General features: G+C 38.3%; 2 protein-coding genes across 2 annotated transcripts; both read right to left on the bottom strand.

Annotated features, from left to right (window-relative positions):
• Positions 1 to 1,873: 1,873 nt before the first annotated feature.
• Positions 1,874 to 6,541, bottom strand: LOC148845049 (uncharacterized protein At1g24485-like). Its single transcript, XM_088955595.1, has 8 exons — positions 6,340 to 6,541; positions 5,699 to 6,239; positions 3,843 to 4,327; positions 2,938 to 3,070; positions 2,672 to 2,740; positions 2,497 to 2,568; positions 2,334 to 2,405; positions 1,874 to 2,204 (listed from the first exon to the last, which is right to left on the bottom strand). The coding sequence occupies exons 1-8, from the start codon at positions 6,416 to 6,418 to the stop codon at positions 2,003 to 2,005; spliced, it is 1,653 nt and encodes a 550-aa protein (XP_088811721.1). The 5' UTR covers positions 6,419 to 6,541; the 3' UTR covers positions 1,874 to 2,002.
• A 738-nt stretch (positions 6,542 to 7,279) lies between these two features.
• On the bottom strand, positions 7,280 to 12,648 carry LOC148845048 (uncharacterized protein At1g24485-like). Its single transcript, XM_088955836.1, has 8 exons — positions 12,504 to 12,648; positions 10,057 to 10,540; positions 8,901 to 9,403; positions 8,396 to 8,528; positions 8,168 to 8,236; positions 8,001 to 8,072; positions 7,816 to 7,887; positions 7,280 to 7,662 (listed from the first exon to the last, which is right to left on the bottom strand). The coding sequence occupies exons 1-8, from the start codon at positions 12,646 to 12,648 to the stop codon at positions 7,488 to 7,490; spliced, it is 1,653 nt and encodes a 550-aa protein (XP_088811962.1). The 3' UTR covers positions 7,280 to 7,487.
• Positions 12,649 to 15,998: the final 3,350 nt, after the last annotated feature.

Genomic DNA, 15,998 nt, shown 5'->3' with positions numbered 1-15,998 from the left:
AAGAGCTTAGGAGAGTTAGGGTGATCTCTTTGACAAATCACCCCCTAGTTCGCCACAATAGGGTCAGCACGCAAAGGAAATAACAAGGGAAGGCTAGGAATTTTCCCCGTAGACCGACCCGTGACGAGATCTTATGCCCGGGCCCATAACAGGAAACAACCTGTGGGTAGCATCCTGAGTCTCTAAAATACATATAAAATACAAAGACATTTTTGTATTTGGTTGCAATGCAAATAAGTTTGCACTGATGTAACTTGTTCAGCAATTTGTTGACCTGAGTGATTTAACGACCTAGTCAATGGATCAAGAGATGCAAGTTACAATTTATATGAAAAAATCTTCTCAAGGCCATAACTTTGCCCTTGGTGGTCAGATTGGGGTGATCTTTTGCTTATTTTTAATATTGGGTAACTTTTCATGATCTATGCAATGCAAAACATTGAGGGTGTCATACTCTGCATTTGGCATTGCTTATTTTAAGATCTTGTATCATTTTGCAGTTAAAAACTCAATGTCGATAGGGTATTTTAACAGAAAAAAAGAGAGACAAATGCCAAATGCAACCTTAGTCTATTATTTTTTGCCAAAAACACCTTTTTGCCTTTAAATTTCTACAATTAAAAATATACAATTGTATATTTTAAATAGATATACATATATATATAATTATGCAAATCATATAAATATATAATTATGTATATATAATTATACATATCATATAAATGTCACGGGCAGATCTGTTTGACCAGGGCGGCTGAATTGGAGGGTATTTGGGAACTCCTTTTAAGGGGTCTTTCAGGCTTTCCAAAGCTTGGAAGACCTTGTACTGAGATTTTTCGTTTGGCAACCACAAGATAGAAAGCCAAAAACATAGGCCCCCTAAAAATCTCGAAAAATCTGAAAATTGTTCATAATCCAAAAGCTTCATTTGAGGCTTCTGGTCTTTTTGAGCTTATGAGATCTTTCTTATTCGAAGAAAAACCCCTTGTTTCACTCTCACATTCCACCACCAAGGAATCTGAACACATAGGCCTCCTAAACGAATGAACCTCTGCACATTTGCATAAGCCAATATATAGGTGGGGCCCATAAGTGCTAAACACACATTTGAATGCATTAGTGGGTCCCACACATGACATTTCCAAGGTGTATTTTCATTTAAATGTTTAGCACTTATTTGTTGTGCTATATGTGTTTTCAAATGGTCTTTGGGTCCTTTTGCTTTTAAGAATATCTATGAAAAAAAATTGCAATCAAATGGTCTTTGATTTTTGAAGATCTACCCATAAAAGTTCATCAGTCTTTTAAGGTCTTAAGCTTTTAAAAGATCTTCTTAAAAAGACTTGCCAAACGCCTCCTTAGTCACCTAAGCTTTTAAGGTCTGATTTTAAAACATTGCTCAAAATTATTTTACTACTTTGTAAAATTTTCATATTTTGGAATTTAAAGATTCCATTTAATTACAACATTGTAGAAAGGGACACATTTATGCAAGTATGCACATGTGCTTGCGTTAGATTATAGCAAGTCTCTATACTCTGTTATTCATATATATTTCTAATAAAGTGTATACTGTATACGTAAATTCCAACTTAAAAAAGCTTAAGACAAAACTATTTTCCAATGTAGAACAAGGTATAAAAGAGAGAAAAACATAAGTTTTGGTTAGAGTTTGAAAACCCATTTTTCAAAATCAAGTGTATGTATATTTTTCTGTCTTTTTGAATAAATTTTAATTTACCATTTTCCAAAAAAAGAATCAAGTGTATGTATAAATGTGCCCAATTATATAATTAATTAATCAAAGTTAATCCCTAATAAACTCAAAATCCAATAATGCCTATAGAGACTAACATGTCATGAGGAGAGAGCCTTATATAAACAAAGAAAAAAGGTGGTTTAGCCAAATTTTTCTGCACATAAACACACAATTCTTGTTATTCCCATTAATAATGGGATTAAAACTGATACATATTATATCAAATAAAATTATACACGAATTTCAATAATAAACAAGAACCACCAGCAGAAATACAACCCCATTGATGATTGAAATTTTTTTACTAATCTTGCTGTGGCTGTAGCTGTTGGTGGGGGGCGGCAAAATCAAAGTTCCGGGTGGCGGAGGAGTACTCAAAGTTGCATTGCTAGAATTAGAACAAGACTGACTGAAAGTACATAATAAATACATGTTGCCTGTGGCACTACACCAAAAATAACGAAATAATATAAGCTGATGACGATAATGATATATCATACCACAATATATGTCAATGAATAAAAAAAGAACAATCAAAAACATGGGAAAATATGTAAAGTCTGGATTTACTTACTCAAATTTTAATTTGGTGTTATCGGTGATTGATGAGGGTATTGATCCACTAAAGTTGTTATTTGCTAAATTTCTAAGATAAAAAAACAAATAATAATACAAAGTTTCAAATTAAGAATATTATTTCACAAAGAATGCCCCTAATTAGGAATTGAAATACTTACAGTGTGGTGAGGTTAGGGAAGTTTCCCAGGAAACTAGGAATTTTTCCACTTAAACTGTTGTTATGCAAGTCTCTGCAAATCATAATATAAATGGACAAGGCAAAAAAACTACAAATCAGTAAAACCTCCAGTAGTTTAATTAGTTTTCACAGTTGTTTCATTCCAGATTACTTACATTATTTGGAGAGTATCCAATGCGCTAAAATCTGGGAGAGAACCTTGAAGTCCGTAGTTACTGAGATTCCTATGAATTGTTCAAAAAAAAAAAAAAAAGAATGGATATTTAAATTACCTCTTTTCTTGTGGAAATAATTTAATTGTCTTTGGTAGTAAAAAAAAGAAACATTAACAGAGAAAACACAAGAAAATAAAGAATGAAACGGGGTAGATAACTGGTGAACCAGAAACTAATGAAAAGAAATATGAGGAAACAAGATTTACAGTGCTATTATTTGAGGTGTATCGCTATCAGTACATTGGACCCAGTCCCAGGGAAATCCGTTTGGAAGACAGGGGTCACCACTCCAATCTTGAAGTTGAACAAAAAACTTTTGTAGCAAAGACAGAGCTTTTACTGGCATAAAAAGAGGAAATAAACCCAAATTAATTTTCAATTCCTGCAAATCTCTTTACATTAGATAGAAATTTTATAAAGTAAATAAATAATAGTGATTTCGATTAAGCTGAAAATTGAAGAATTTCAACTTAAAGAGGGAGGAAGTTGTATTTAGATAAAAGCCTAAATAATATTTTCAATACAATGGAAAATTAACTAACTGAGGGTGGCTTAATTGGTAGGATGTGAGAGTCGATGTAGGAGAGACCAGAGATTATATCCGGCTGCCACAATCCTTTGGAAAATTTCAACTTCTGGTTCTGTCTATTCTGTTTCATTTATGAAATTTCGCATAAAACCAAATAAGCTAGAGGTCAGTGCCCAATTTTGGTCCCAGCTATCTCACATCTTGCCAGGGTGGAAACATTCCCAAACTTGCAAAACGATCACTCAACATAAATGACAAAGTGAGATATTCCCATTGAGCATTTATAGGGTCATGTGGATTTGGAAAGAGTTTTTAAGTAGGAGATCCAAACTTGCAAACCCTGACTGGAAATTTCAAAGCCAGCATTCTGGGATGATGTACTCTGATGAAGGTGTTTAAGCTTTGATTTTGAAGAAATTTAAAAAGTTTTGCTTTTGCCAATTAGTAAATAGCTGAGATGATCACCTGGCACATCCCTCCCAACATGGAAACATGGGAAGTGGGATAAAATCATCTAAGTGCAGCCTCTTTGTGGACCTAACTAAGAAGAGAGAGAATAGATGGAGATCAATGTCCACTCACCATGTTTAATGTCTGTTCCATCTGTTAATTTACTTCCGATTTCATACATTTCCAGTGCATTGATTATTGGCGGTAGAGTGGAGTTGGCTGTGCGGTTCAGACAGTACCTCGCGTTATATCCGTCCCCAGATGCAGATTTATTTGTAGTGAAGTTGTACTCCAAACCCTTCTTATGAGGTGGGATTATCTGAGGGGAAATATTTTCTCCATTCATGTAGATCGAAAACGAACGCTGCTTTGAGGAATTGAGTTTCAACAATTCGGAGAAATAGAAAATGGTGTACATGTTGGCTGTCAAATTGGAGAAGGTTATACAAAGATAAGAATCGGACGAGTTTTGGTTATAAAGTGCTGTCCGTAATACAGTCTCTGGGGGCTCATCTGGAAGGTTTTCAACCGAAATACTGGTGTTGTTCTTGACGGTAACAAAATCTTTGGCACTTGGGAGTGGGTACCATATGCGATCATATTTGTCCTTAGGGTACCTACAAGAAGAAAAAAACAACGGATAGAGATGACTTAGAATTTTCTGCACCTTAAGATTATGTTTGGTTTGATGGAGAGAGACAGAGAGAACCTTCAACTTGGTATGGTTTTCTCACCAAATATCAGCTTTTCAAAAATAAAAATTAAAATCTTTTAGGCTTGTTTTGTGCAATCCAATTTCATTTGCACTAATACAATTGCAGAGGAATACAATAAAAAAAGCATTATTATATTTCAAAACAAAAATAAATCAGAATTTGCTTTCAACTCATTTGGATTCCCATGCTTTTGCACTAACATAAATACAATTAAAATTGCGTTGCAAATAAGCTATGCCTTAGGGGAAATTATCCAAACCGGTAATAGATGATATAAATATCTTACTTTCTAAGGGGAGCAGCACTTTCTGTATTTACTTGCTTTAGATTTGATCTTTAATTTCTTGTTTGTTTGTTTGTTTGTTTGATAAAGTAAAGAAGAAAAATGTAGTCCCACCTTATAATAATGGAAGTAGGATTAGAGGAAGGTTGTTTCGTCTGGAGGAGTTTTTTTTGTCCGGAATTGAGGTAGGAAGCAAGATAATGTGTGGTCCCTATTTTATATGAGACAAAATTAAACTTTTAAATTTAGGAGGAAGTTGATTTGCCAAAAAAATTATAGAAAAACAAAAAACTAGGAGGAAGGTGATGCAAACTTTGCATCATTTTTTTAATGTAGTGAATATAAATGAGATAAAAAGTGCAAATTAATTTTGTATTAAATAGGAATTAATCATAATTACAATCACATAGATTCAAAGCTGAGCCGTGTGCAAAATTTGAATCTGGTTTGGGCAGAGGTAACAAGAAAAGAAGGTTGGAGGGCTAAATGTAACGATTTATACCAAGTTATACCCTATAAAAAATAATGAGAATTCATCAAAATTTAGGGGGTGGTTTTAAACCACCCCGAGATGAATTAAACTCATCAAACTTCATTTTTATAGAGTTTGACCAGTAAAAACCACCCCGAGATGAATTTCTCAATGGTTAGTATTACTATTACCAAAAAAGAAAGGTTAGTATACAACTTTTGGTACAAATCATAAAGTCCAGGAGATCCAGATTGGATTGATCTTAGACTCCGGTGACGGAGGAAGACGGAAAAGCAGGATGGAAGAAGTAAGAAAGGATCCTCAAATCCAAATCACTTATTTCACTTGAATCGTAATGAATATCTGAGGGGTTAAGGGGCAGTCATTCTGGAATTAATCCACCTGAAACTGTTTCAACCCCCTTCCCGGCCGGCCAGCTCCCAAATTAAACCAATCCAAAGACCAAACACAGACTAAAGGAGTTTGAAAGATATCTCGATCGAGTTGATAATAGTACCTCACTGTTTCATTTTCGCCATAGTTTGATCTATCGTAGATATACAATGGATAAGTCGAATCAACTCCTCTGTACATGCCTAAATGCAAGCTCCTTACTTCAATTGCAGAAATAAATGGTACGTCGTCAGGATATCCCTCATTCTTAGCAACGCATACGCTTATGCTAGCAAACCTTGTGAGATATATCGCTTCATAGTAAAATGGGTCTGCACTGCTATTATCTACTGTAGCCCAGTGGTTGCCGTCGAACTGAAGATCAAAAGTCGGTGCAGACGATGTTTCATCCCTGTAAATCCCGTAGTAAAAATATGCACGGAGAAGAACACGCTCTCCCTTCCCAACCTCGCTTATGGAGTAGCAGTTTTTCTTTCTGATGGGGAATACTCTCCGCGTTGTGTATTGATGAGCAACTGATGAGTTATCTGCACTTTGAACAGTTTGGTTTACACCGCTTCTGATGTAGGGATGGTCTCTGACCCATGTGATATTGTTCGCGTCAGTGAAAGAATCCGAGGAGCCACAATCTATGTTCAGGAATACTGCATTCGATCGCATATTGGATTATTATCAACAATCAGTCAATCACAAAAGTAGAAATACTGAATGCTAGGAAATGGAGGTCAGAACCTACGAACTTACCGGCGGCCAGCGTTTGCATGGGCAGGACTGCTAAGTGGCCCAAAATTATTGGCAGGAGAAGAATGAGATTGTTGATCATGGTGATTGGTGGTCTCTCCTCTAGCGATCGGAGATAGCTAGAGAGAGATCGATCCCAAATTGAGCTTTTAATTATTTGTTGTCTCCGATTTCACACTTGCAATTTTCATTTGCATTTTGTCCGATTGACTTCAACTTACAGTGGCGTGAACATCGACGCCAATTACATCAATACATTGTGCCGTGGACGTAAGGGATGGTGATATACCATTTTTTTTTTTTAATTTAATTTTCTTTTTCAATGAAGGACGGCCTACCATAGAATTGGTCTTAGCTATCACTCAAGAGGGATTTTAGCAACAAGGATAAGAGAAATAAAGGCGTCTTTAGCATCGTTGTGGGGTGTTTCACGTACGCCATGTAGACAAGTGAGGGAGGAGTTATCTTTTCTTCGTATGTTATGTTTAGGCTGCCTTTGGAAACGATGCAAATAATTAGTGTAAATGCAAATATCTAGACCCGTCCATATAAATTGTAAAGTTGGATTAGTTTTGTATTGACAAATTTATCTTCTTACCAAACAGATGTATTGTATAATGTGTTCATTTTAGTGGTTGAAGTTAAGGTTTTAAAAACTGACCCAGAAATCGAACCGTTCTGGCCACTAATTTTTTGGTCCGTGGTTTGACCATTCTAGCCACCAGTTTTAAAAACTTACCCATTTGATTGGAATATTAAGGTAAGATGCATATAAATATAAGAGAAAATAAAGATAGAATGAGAGGTATTTGAGAAGTTGTGGATGAAAGAGTTTAGAAGAAAAAAAAGAAGAAGGAAGAGGAGCTGCAGCGGTGACAATGGCGGCAACAGCGGTTGTGATGGTTTCGTTTATCATTTTGACGTAGATGAAAATGTTGTTTTATTCAATAGTATCCCGGGCCCAGCCCAGTCCACATCTTGGGCCTAAAATACATGCCGGGGAATGGGAATAGTAGGGGTCAGGCCAGGCCGGGCCTTATTCAGACTCTACAACCTTGACGGTAAAGCAATAAACTGATTGTACACAAATTAGGCCAGGCCGTGCCGAATCCATATCAGATCGTATCATATAAGATTATACACGAATTTCATCAATAAATAAGAACCAAAATTAGAATTACAACCCCATTGATGATAGGAAAATTTTTACTAATCCTGCTTTGGCGGTGGCTGTTGGTGGGAGGTGGCAAAATCGAAGTTCCATTGCTGGAATTAGAAGAACAAGACTGATTGGAAGCACATGATAAATACATGTTACCTGTTACACTAGAGTTCAAAACAAACATGAAATAATATAAGTTGATGATGATAATTATATATTAGTAGTAACAAATTATATATGTCAAACATTACTGTTGCTGGTGAAGACAAAACAGACAACAAAAACAAGGGCAATATATGAGCTCTGGGTTTACTTACTCCCATATTAAGTTGGTCTTATTGGTGATTGAGGAGGGTATTAATCCACTGAAGTTGTTATTTGTCAAATTTCTACAATAAAGAAGATATAGAAAAAACAAATAGATGGATAAAAATAAGAATTTCCAAGTTAAGAAAATTATTCCATAAAATTGGACGAATGCTCCTATTTAGAAAATACTTACAGTGTGTTCAGGGAAGGAAAGTTTCCTAGGAAACTAGGAATTTCTCCACTTAAACTGTTATTACTCAAATCTCTGCAAACCACAAGAAGAAAGGATAAAACAAACTACAAATTAGTAAAATTTCTAGTTTTTTAGTTTTCACAATTGTTTCTTTCTAATTTACTTACATTAGTTGGAGAGTATCCAAGGCAGTAAAATTTGGGAGAGAACCTTGAAGTCCGTAGCTACTGAGTTTCCTATGAATTGTTCAAAAGAAAATGAATAAATATAATTTAATGACCTTTGATTTGAACAAATTTAAAAGAAAATAGAGGATCAAGGAGGAGGATAGATGGCTGATAAACAACAAGAAAACAATCAAAGGAAGTATGGGGAAATTAAAAAGATTTACATACAATGCGGTTATTTGAGGTGTCTCGCTAAAATTACATTCAACCCAGTCCCAGTGGAATCCGTTGGGAAGACAGGGGTCACCGCTCCAATTTTGAAGTTGAACAAAAGCTTTTTGTAGCGAAGATAGCACTTTTACTGGCATAGAATGATAGAAAAACTCAAAAAATAAAAGAATAGTAAACCTCTTCTGTAGCGAACAAAAGAACAGCTTTCTGCTTAGGCTGTGTTTAGTTTGAACTTTGAAGGAAAAAGTAGGGAAACCTACATATACCAAACCTTGTATATATAAGTTTCCTTATTACCTTTTCCTTCAAACCAAACATAGCCTTAAGGGTTGGACTATGATATAGAAAAGATATGATATCCAGAAAAAAAACAACTGACCAATTGAAGTCACAGTTGGCCTTCCTAGGTTTTGCTTCTTTGCTTTCTATGTATAACCACAATCAATTTGGAAGTGTAGCTAATAAGAAAGAAGAGAGGAAGAGAAAGGCAATGTGCACTCACCATGTTTACTGTCTGTTCCATCAGTTAATGGGGCTCCGATTTGAAAGGTTTCCAGCGCATTGATTATTGGCGGGAGAGTGGAGTCGGATGTGCGGTTCAGACAGTACCTTGCGTTGTATCCGTTCCCAGATGCAGATGCAGATATATTTGTAGTGAAGTTGAATTCCGAAGCATGTCTGTAAAGAGGGACTATAGGATTGGAAATATTTTTTCCGTTGATGTAAATCGAAAAGGAACGCTTCTCTGACTTTGAGGATTTGTTGAGGTTCAACAATTCGGAGAAATAGAAAATGATGTACATCTTATTGGTTGTCAAGTTGGAGAAGGTTATGCAAAGATAAGAATCGGACGAATTTTGGTTGTAAAGTGCTGTCTGTAATACAGTTTGTGGAGGCTTATCTGGAAGGGTTTTAACTGAAATTTTGGTTTTGTTCTTGAGAGTCAAAAAATCTTTGGCACTCTGACGTGGATACCAAAAACGATCATATTTATCGATAGGAGACCTACAAAAAGAAAAGCAACAGAAAGAGAGAGATGGATGGATTATAAGAATTTTTGCATCTTAATTTGTTTAAGCAATTTTTAGTCATTAAAAGTTGTCTGTCTATACAAGAACCATCTCAAAGGAGAACATATTCGCTCTCACCATCTCTCTTGATTTTTATATCCAAATCCTAAACTCTGAACTTACAAATCTTAATCCTAATCCTAAACTCCCGATCGGGGTGCAATTTGGGCAGTTTTGGTCAGGTTTTAGGTCAACTGAGATCCAATGTTAAGATTTGGATTCACCCCCTGAGTTCGAATCAAGCCCGCAGACAAAACTAATAAAATTTGACACTCAGATTGGATAAAGACTTGGTCAGGTTTGGATTGGTCAGTTGAGGTGGGTTTAGTAGCCCAATATTTAGCACCAATAATATAAAGCATTGAATAGAGAAAAATATATTTGGACATATGCATACCATGTTGGGGCTAAGCTTGAACTACCTAAGAACTAGGCTTAGCCCACTTCTATAAATAGAAAAACCTTGTAAAATTTTGGGCTGGATCGATCCGGGCTTAGGTTGGACCCGCTCAACCTATCTTAGAATGTGACTCTATTCCAATGGATTTTGGATTTTGATTTAAAAGATGTATGTTTGACTTGGCATACCTCACAACTTTATCTCCGCCGTAGTTGATTCTGTGATGGAGGAACAGTGGAGAATTTGGAGCAGCTCCACCGTACATGCCTAAATCCAAGCTTATTACTTGAATTGCAGAAATAAATGGTTGGCGACCAGGATCTGTCTGAGCAACGCATACACTTATGTTATCGAACTTGGTGTGATATATCACTTCGTAGTAAAATGGGTCTGTTGTGCAACTGGCCACGGTAGCCCAGCGGTTTCCGTCGAACTGAAGATCAAATGTTGGTGTAGTAGATGATGTTTCGTTATTGCTGCAATCGTTCCCATAGTAAAAATATGCACGGAGAAGAACTTGATTTCCCTTCCCAACGTCGCCTATGGAGTAGCAGTTCTTTTTTCCGGTGGAGAATACTCTCCGAGTTGTGAATTGATGATCAACTGATGAATTAACTTCCCTCGGAGTCGGAACAGTTTCGCTTTTTCCGCTTTTAATGTACGGATCATCTCCTACCCATTTGATGTTCGTTACCTTGTCAGTGAATGAGTCCGAGTAGCCACAATATATAATTTAATAAAAATGTATATATTAAATTATAAATATACATATATATGTTTTAATTAATATTATGCTATTTATATATTTTATATAATATATAAAATACATATTATGTATTTTATAAAATATATAATGCTGAGTCGAACTGAGCTCGGCCCATAACACATTGGGGCTTATTGTGTTAGGCCCAAGGTCAGGCCCGCAGGCCTAATTACATGACCAAGCCCAACCGGGGCGCGGCCCAGGCCGGGCCGGGCCATCGGGCTACCCGGCCCATGAACATGTCTACTTCACACTGAATTCAGATTGACTACCAAACATACGCTCCCAACAATCATCTACTTCAGCTATGAGATCGGCTTCAATCAGTCGAATGTTTGTTCTAACAACCTTTACACCCTTGCATTGGAAATATTTATGTATCTATGTGCTTTATTTTATAGGAAGATATTTTTAATGCAAAACTACAAGAGGCTGTTGGAACGGTATGAGCATGGACCTGCACTGACTGAAGCGAACTCTTCAGCCATATATTGGAACATCTCACAGATATTTCAAATACACAATTGAAGTGGCCTGTTGGGTCTGCGGAATACAGTCACAAAAAGCATGGACATCATTTTTCTTTTTCTTGGCAAAAAAAAAAAAACGAAGTAACTTCATATATTATTTGATAGGTAATAACTGTGAAGTAGCAGATTGTCTAGGGTCATAGTTGATGATCATGTGACCTTTACAAGTAGAGTATGCAAGTGTGTGAGCAGCTTTGTTGAAACTTCTATTTACATGAACAAAAGATATGCTTGCAAAAAAAGATGCAAGTGTCATGAGTTTTGTCCAATGTAGCTGCTCAATGGGAAGTTGGCCCGACCTCGTAATCAAGTGACACATGGACGTGACTCGACATAAGTGACAACTCAACATGATCAGATCAACACATGGACATGACTCAACACAGGTGATAACTCAGCGAAAATTAGCTCGCTATAAAGTGAGTTGGGTACCCTGGTACCCCGAGCTAAAGTTACTTCGGGCTAAGATCGTCCCAGCACCAGTTCGCGACTAGGACAGCGGTACCAAGTCCGGTACAGATCAAGCTCGGACAGCTGGGCCCACCTTGTCAAGAGTCCACCTCGAGAATGGCCCACCTCAGTGCAAGATCACCTTGGTACTAAGGCACTTCGACATTCAAAGCAGGTCGGGTGTGAAGAGCACAAGCCCAGACAGCTCGCCACTAGGCAGCTCGCTACCAAGCAACCTGGCACTTCACAAGCAGCTCGCTACCTAGTCTAGTCGACCTCCGCATGGCAACCTCGAGGAACGCACCTTCGTATCTCGCATCCCACAGGACCGTACTTTGTAACGACTACATTAGTTCACCCACTCCCCGATTTAGATGGGGATGGCCGACCTCACAGCAGGAGACGTTACTCCCAACTAACACGATAACGGGACCTGACACAGCGGAAATTCAGGACCTACTCCACCAAAGCCATCAGGACACCAGTATATAAAGACCTCACCCCCCAGGGGCGAAGGTAATGTGTAATCTTGTTCTCTAGCTCTCTAATTCTCTGATATCATCTTCAAGCTCTTTACAACTAAAGTGCTAACTTAGCCATCGGAGTGTCCCCGTCGGGTAAGCCACCCTGAGATCTCTGATTCCTTTCTTGCAAGAACCTCACTTCTCGTTGTTGCTGGTAGCCAGATCGTATCCAGTAGGGAGCAGCCAGATTACGCCACATCATTTGGCGCCGTCTGTGGGAAATCATTACTAAAAGCCTCTTATCTCCATTTCAAAAACCTCAAGCTCATCCATGGCTACCTCTAGCATTGCCAAACAGCACAACAAAGCGAATGTCTCTAGGGGACAACCTCAGTTCTCGTCTGTCTGCAAAGGTCAGTTTACCATACCGCTCTCCGCAGGTGGGATCCCAGCACTGGCGGTGCCCCAGCCAACTGTGCCCATGAACGCCCCACTTCCTCCTGTCATGGGTGCGACTTCCGTTGAACCCTCTGTGGTTCCCCCCAGAGTCAGGCAGAACCAACTAAGCGACATGGTGCACTGTGTGCAGGCTATTCAAGCCCAAATGCAGCAAGTCCAATAGTTCCAACATTACCAGCAGCAAGTTCTACATCACTTTTTCTAGCAGCAGTTCCCATCACTGCAACAGAACCAACAGATAGCTCCACCCCAGTGTCCGGTGATGACGTAGAACCAACAATAACTCAACTGCCGTTAGAGCAACTGCCCTCCTCGCCGAGGAGAGACTTCCCAAGTCTCATTCTACAACAGAAGGGGAAAACAAGTAGCCCTTCCCATCTCGCAGCAACAGAATAGGTCAGGAGATACTCGGCCCACCAAAGCCAATCCGCCCCAACACGCACAATCGGAAGCTTCACTTACAGGAAACCAATTCGAAGCCTTGGCTACGGACTCTACGCGAGACCCTTTTGCTCGAGAAAGCCAGTATCAACAGTCCGATTCTCTTCAAGCCAAGACGTGGCTTGACAGCACCGAAGCAAGCAGCACCAACGCGAACCTGGTCAAGAAGCAACGAAGACGGTGTCCTAAGGTGTGCCAGGCATTAGTTCCAGATCAGCTCGCGGAACCCAACTGATCCGAGCAGCCCAAAGGTAAAGCAAGGGCGAGCTCGGAAATAGCAAAAGCCGCCCCTCTCCTCTCTGTCACATCTTCTTTGTCCTCTGAGCTCTTAGCCACTCCAATGCCAAAGGACTTCAAAGTGCCCCCGTTGGACAAATATGACGGGTCTTTCGATCTGAATGATCATGTGGACTCTTCCCAGTCCCATATGCACCTCGCTGGGGCTGAAAAATCTTGCATGTGCGTTGCCTTTTCTACGACCTTCAGGGGGTAACACGCACATGGTACAGAAACCTCCCACCTGGAGCAAAGAGTTGGGCGTAGTTCGCGCAAATGTTCACTTCACACTTCATCACCAGTAAGAAGTGTCCGAGGTCACAAGAGAACCTCCTTAGCATAGTCCAAAGGGAGGGGGAATCCATTCGGAGCTATATCAAATGCTTTAATGACACCTGTTTGCTAATCCCGGACTTAGACCCTGTTGTAAGACTCGTAGTCGCAAAGAAGGGAATCACTCACAGAGAGTTCAAGTGGCATGTGGTGGCGAACAAGCCCAAAGACATCACCGCATTTCTCAAGCTCGCTAATCAATTCATCGAGACTAAAGAAGAAATGAACCAAAAAACCAAAGCTCCAGCGGAGAAGAAGATGATGGAAGACTACATGTCGCACAATGGTGGCAGCAAAAGAAAGAAAAGCAAGTCCCCGACCAAAGGAGGGAACATGTCAGATTTTAATCCCTGAGATCCCCCAGTTGAAAGAACGAACTTCACCCCCTCAACGCAAAGCAAGGGAAATTTCTTATGGCAATTAAAGACGCCGCGTTTGTAAAGTGACCACCCCGATTGAGGGGAGATCCAACCACTAGACATAAAAATTTATATTGTCACTTTCATAGAGACCAAGATCATACCACCGAAAACTGTAAAAACCTCCGCATGTATAGGACCAAAAAACCCAAACATATTTGCAGGACTGAACAAAAATGTTGGTCATGGTGGTTTCTCTTTCTCTCTCTCTCTGCAGATCCGGAGACAGAGAACAAAGTGATGTTCAATTAATATTTAAAGGATGGTGCCTACCATTGAATTGGTCATAGCATCTTAAGTGCTGTAAATTACCTGAGGATTCATGTAGTTACCCCATGATCATCATTATCATTGTAAATTAGGCGATAATAGCTGTTGACTACGGTCGAATTGTTGAAGTTGCAGAGATTAAACAGCTAGGATTTTAGGGTTTTAACATTCTTATCATTTGACCAGATGACCTGCTGATTTAACCGTTAAACTTACCACCCAGTCAGCAGCTATGCAGGTCCCTCCCAGTGGTTGGGTTGACAGGTACCCATCTGGCCATCTGGCCATTTCATTAAATGTGAACTTTACTCGGCAAAACTGGAGATGGAAAGGATGCAGCGAGGACTTGATCCAAGTCAACAGAGATATATCGACCATTTCCAGTTGAGACACCTGGAACAAAGTACGAATTTCTATTTGGCTCTTTCGTGGAAGGTTCCAGCGTTCATCCGTGGGAGAGACGGCAACCACTAAAACCATTAACAATTTAACATTATTATTAAAAAATAATAAATTAATAAATAACGTTATACCATTTCATGTGGAGTTGTGGGACCTTGTAATCCAAATGTTATTTTTATTTATTTTTCATTTTTTCCTTAGCCTTAAGACGGATTCCATATAACAAATCGGTTAAGCAATGAGGTTGAGATAAACAAATCAACAAAACAAGGAACATATAACAGTGAGTTTATGCATGTAAAGCTACATTTGTTATCATTTGCAAACTTGGTTGGTACGTAGGCATCAAAATTGCGCATCCAACAACTCGATTTGGAAGGAATATAAATAGAAATATGTATAGATAGAAATGAGCTCGAAATTCTATCCACGAGATGTTCCCACACGACATGTTTCCTCACGACATGACAATTGCACATTGGGAATATCTCCCTTGTCATTTATGGGGGATATTCCCAATACATGGTGGTGCTACGTGAGTATGGATGTGGAAACAATCTGTGGGCAGCATCTTAAGTCTCTAAAATACATATAAAATACAAAGACATATTTGTATTTGGTTGCAATGCAAATAAGTTTGCACTGATGTAACTTGTTCAGCAATTTGTTGACCTGAGTGATTTAACCATTAATTTGTTTGACCTAGCCAATGGATCAAGAGATGCAAGTTACAATTTATATGAAAAAATCTTCTCAAGGCCATAACTTTGCCCTTGGTGGTCAGATTGGGGTGATCTTTTGCTTATTTTTAATATTGGGTAACATTTCATTATCTATGCAATGCAAAACATTGAGGGTGCCATACGCAGCATTTGGCATTGCTTATTTTAAGATCTTGTATCTTTTTTTGCAGTTAAGAACTCAGTGTTGATAAGGATATTTTAACAGAAAAAAAGAGAGACAAATGCCAAATGCAACCTTAGTCTATTAGTTTTTGCCGAAAACACCTTTTTGCCTTTAAATCTCTATAATTAAAAATATACAATACAAAATATAATTGTATATTTTAATTATATATACATAATATATATATATATATATATATATATATATATATATATATATATATATTGTTATGTATATATAATTATGAATATCATATAAATGTCACGGGCTGATCTGTTTGACCAGGGTGGCTGAATTAGAGGGTGTTTGGGAAGTCCTTTTTAAGGGGTCTTTCAGGCTTTCCAAAGCTTGGAAGACCTTGTACTGAGCTTTTTCGTTTGGCAACCACAAGATAGAAAGCCAAAAAGATAGGCCCCC

Source organism: Nelumbo lutea, chromosome 7, assembly GCF_056320005.1.
Source record: "Nelumbo lutea isolate HS-2025 chromosome 7, American lotus-T2T, whole genome shotgun sequence".
Lineage (NCBI taxonomy): Eukaryota > Viridiplantae > Streptophyta > Magnoliopsida > Proteales > Nelumbonaceae > Nelumbo > Nelumbo lutea.
This window is presented reverse-complemented; position numbering and strand designations above follow the sequence as displayed.

What these genes read in the sequence shown, in the direction of transcription:
- LOC148845049 (XM_088955595.1), bottom strand. Translation starts at nt 6,418, where the DNA reads ATGATCAACAATCTCATTCTTCTCCTGCCAATAATTTTGGGCCACTTA. An exon ending in CATGCAAACGCTGGCCGCCG is followed by an intron (nt 6,240 to 6,339) that starts GTAAGTTCGTAG and finishes GATCGAATGCAG; the next exon opens with TATTCCTGAACATAGATTGT. An exon ending in GGCGAAAATGAAACAGTGAG is followed by an intron (nt 4,328 to 5,698) that starts GTACTATTATCA and finishes TTCTTCTTGTAG; the next exon opens with GTACCCTAAGGACAAATATG.
- LOC148845048 (XM_088955836.1), bottom strand. Translation starts at nt 12,648, where the DNA reads ATGTCGCTTAGTTGGTTCTGCCTGACTCTGGGGGGAACCACAGAGGGT. An exon ending in TGGAACAGACAGTAAACATG is followed by an intron (nt 8,529 to 8,900) that starts GTGAGTGCACAT and finishes ATTCTATGCCAG; the next exon opens with TAAAAGTGCTATCTTCGCTA. An exon ending in ACACCTCAAATAACCGCATT is followed by an intron (nt 8,237 to 8,395) that starts GTATGTAAATCT and finishes AACAATTCATAG; the next exon opens with GAAACTCAGTAGCTACGGAC.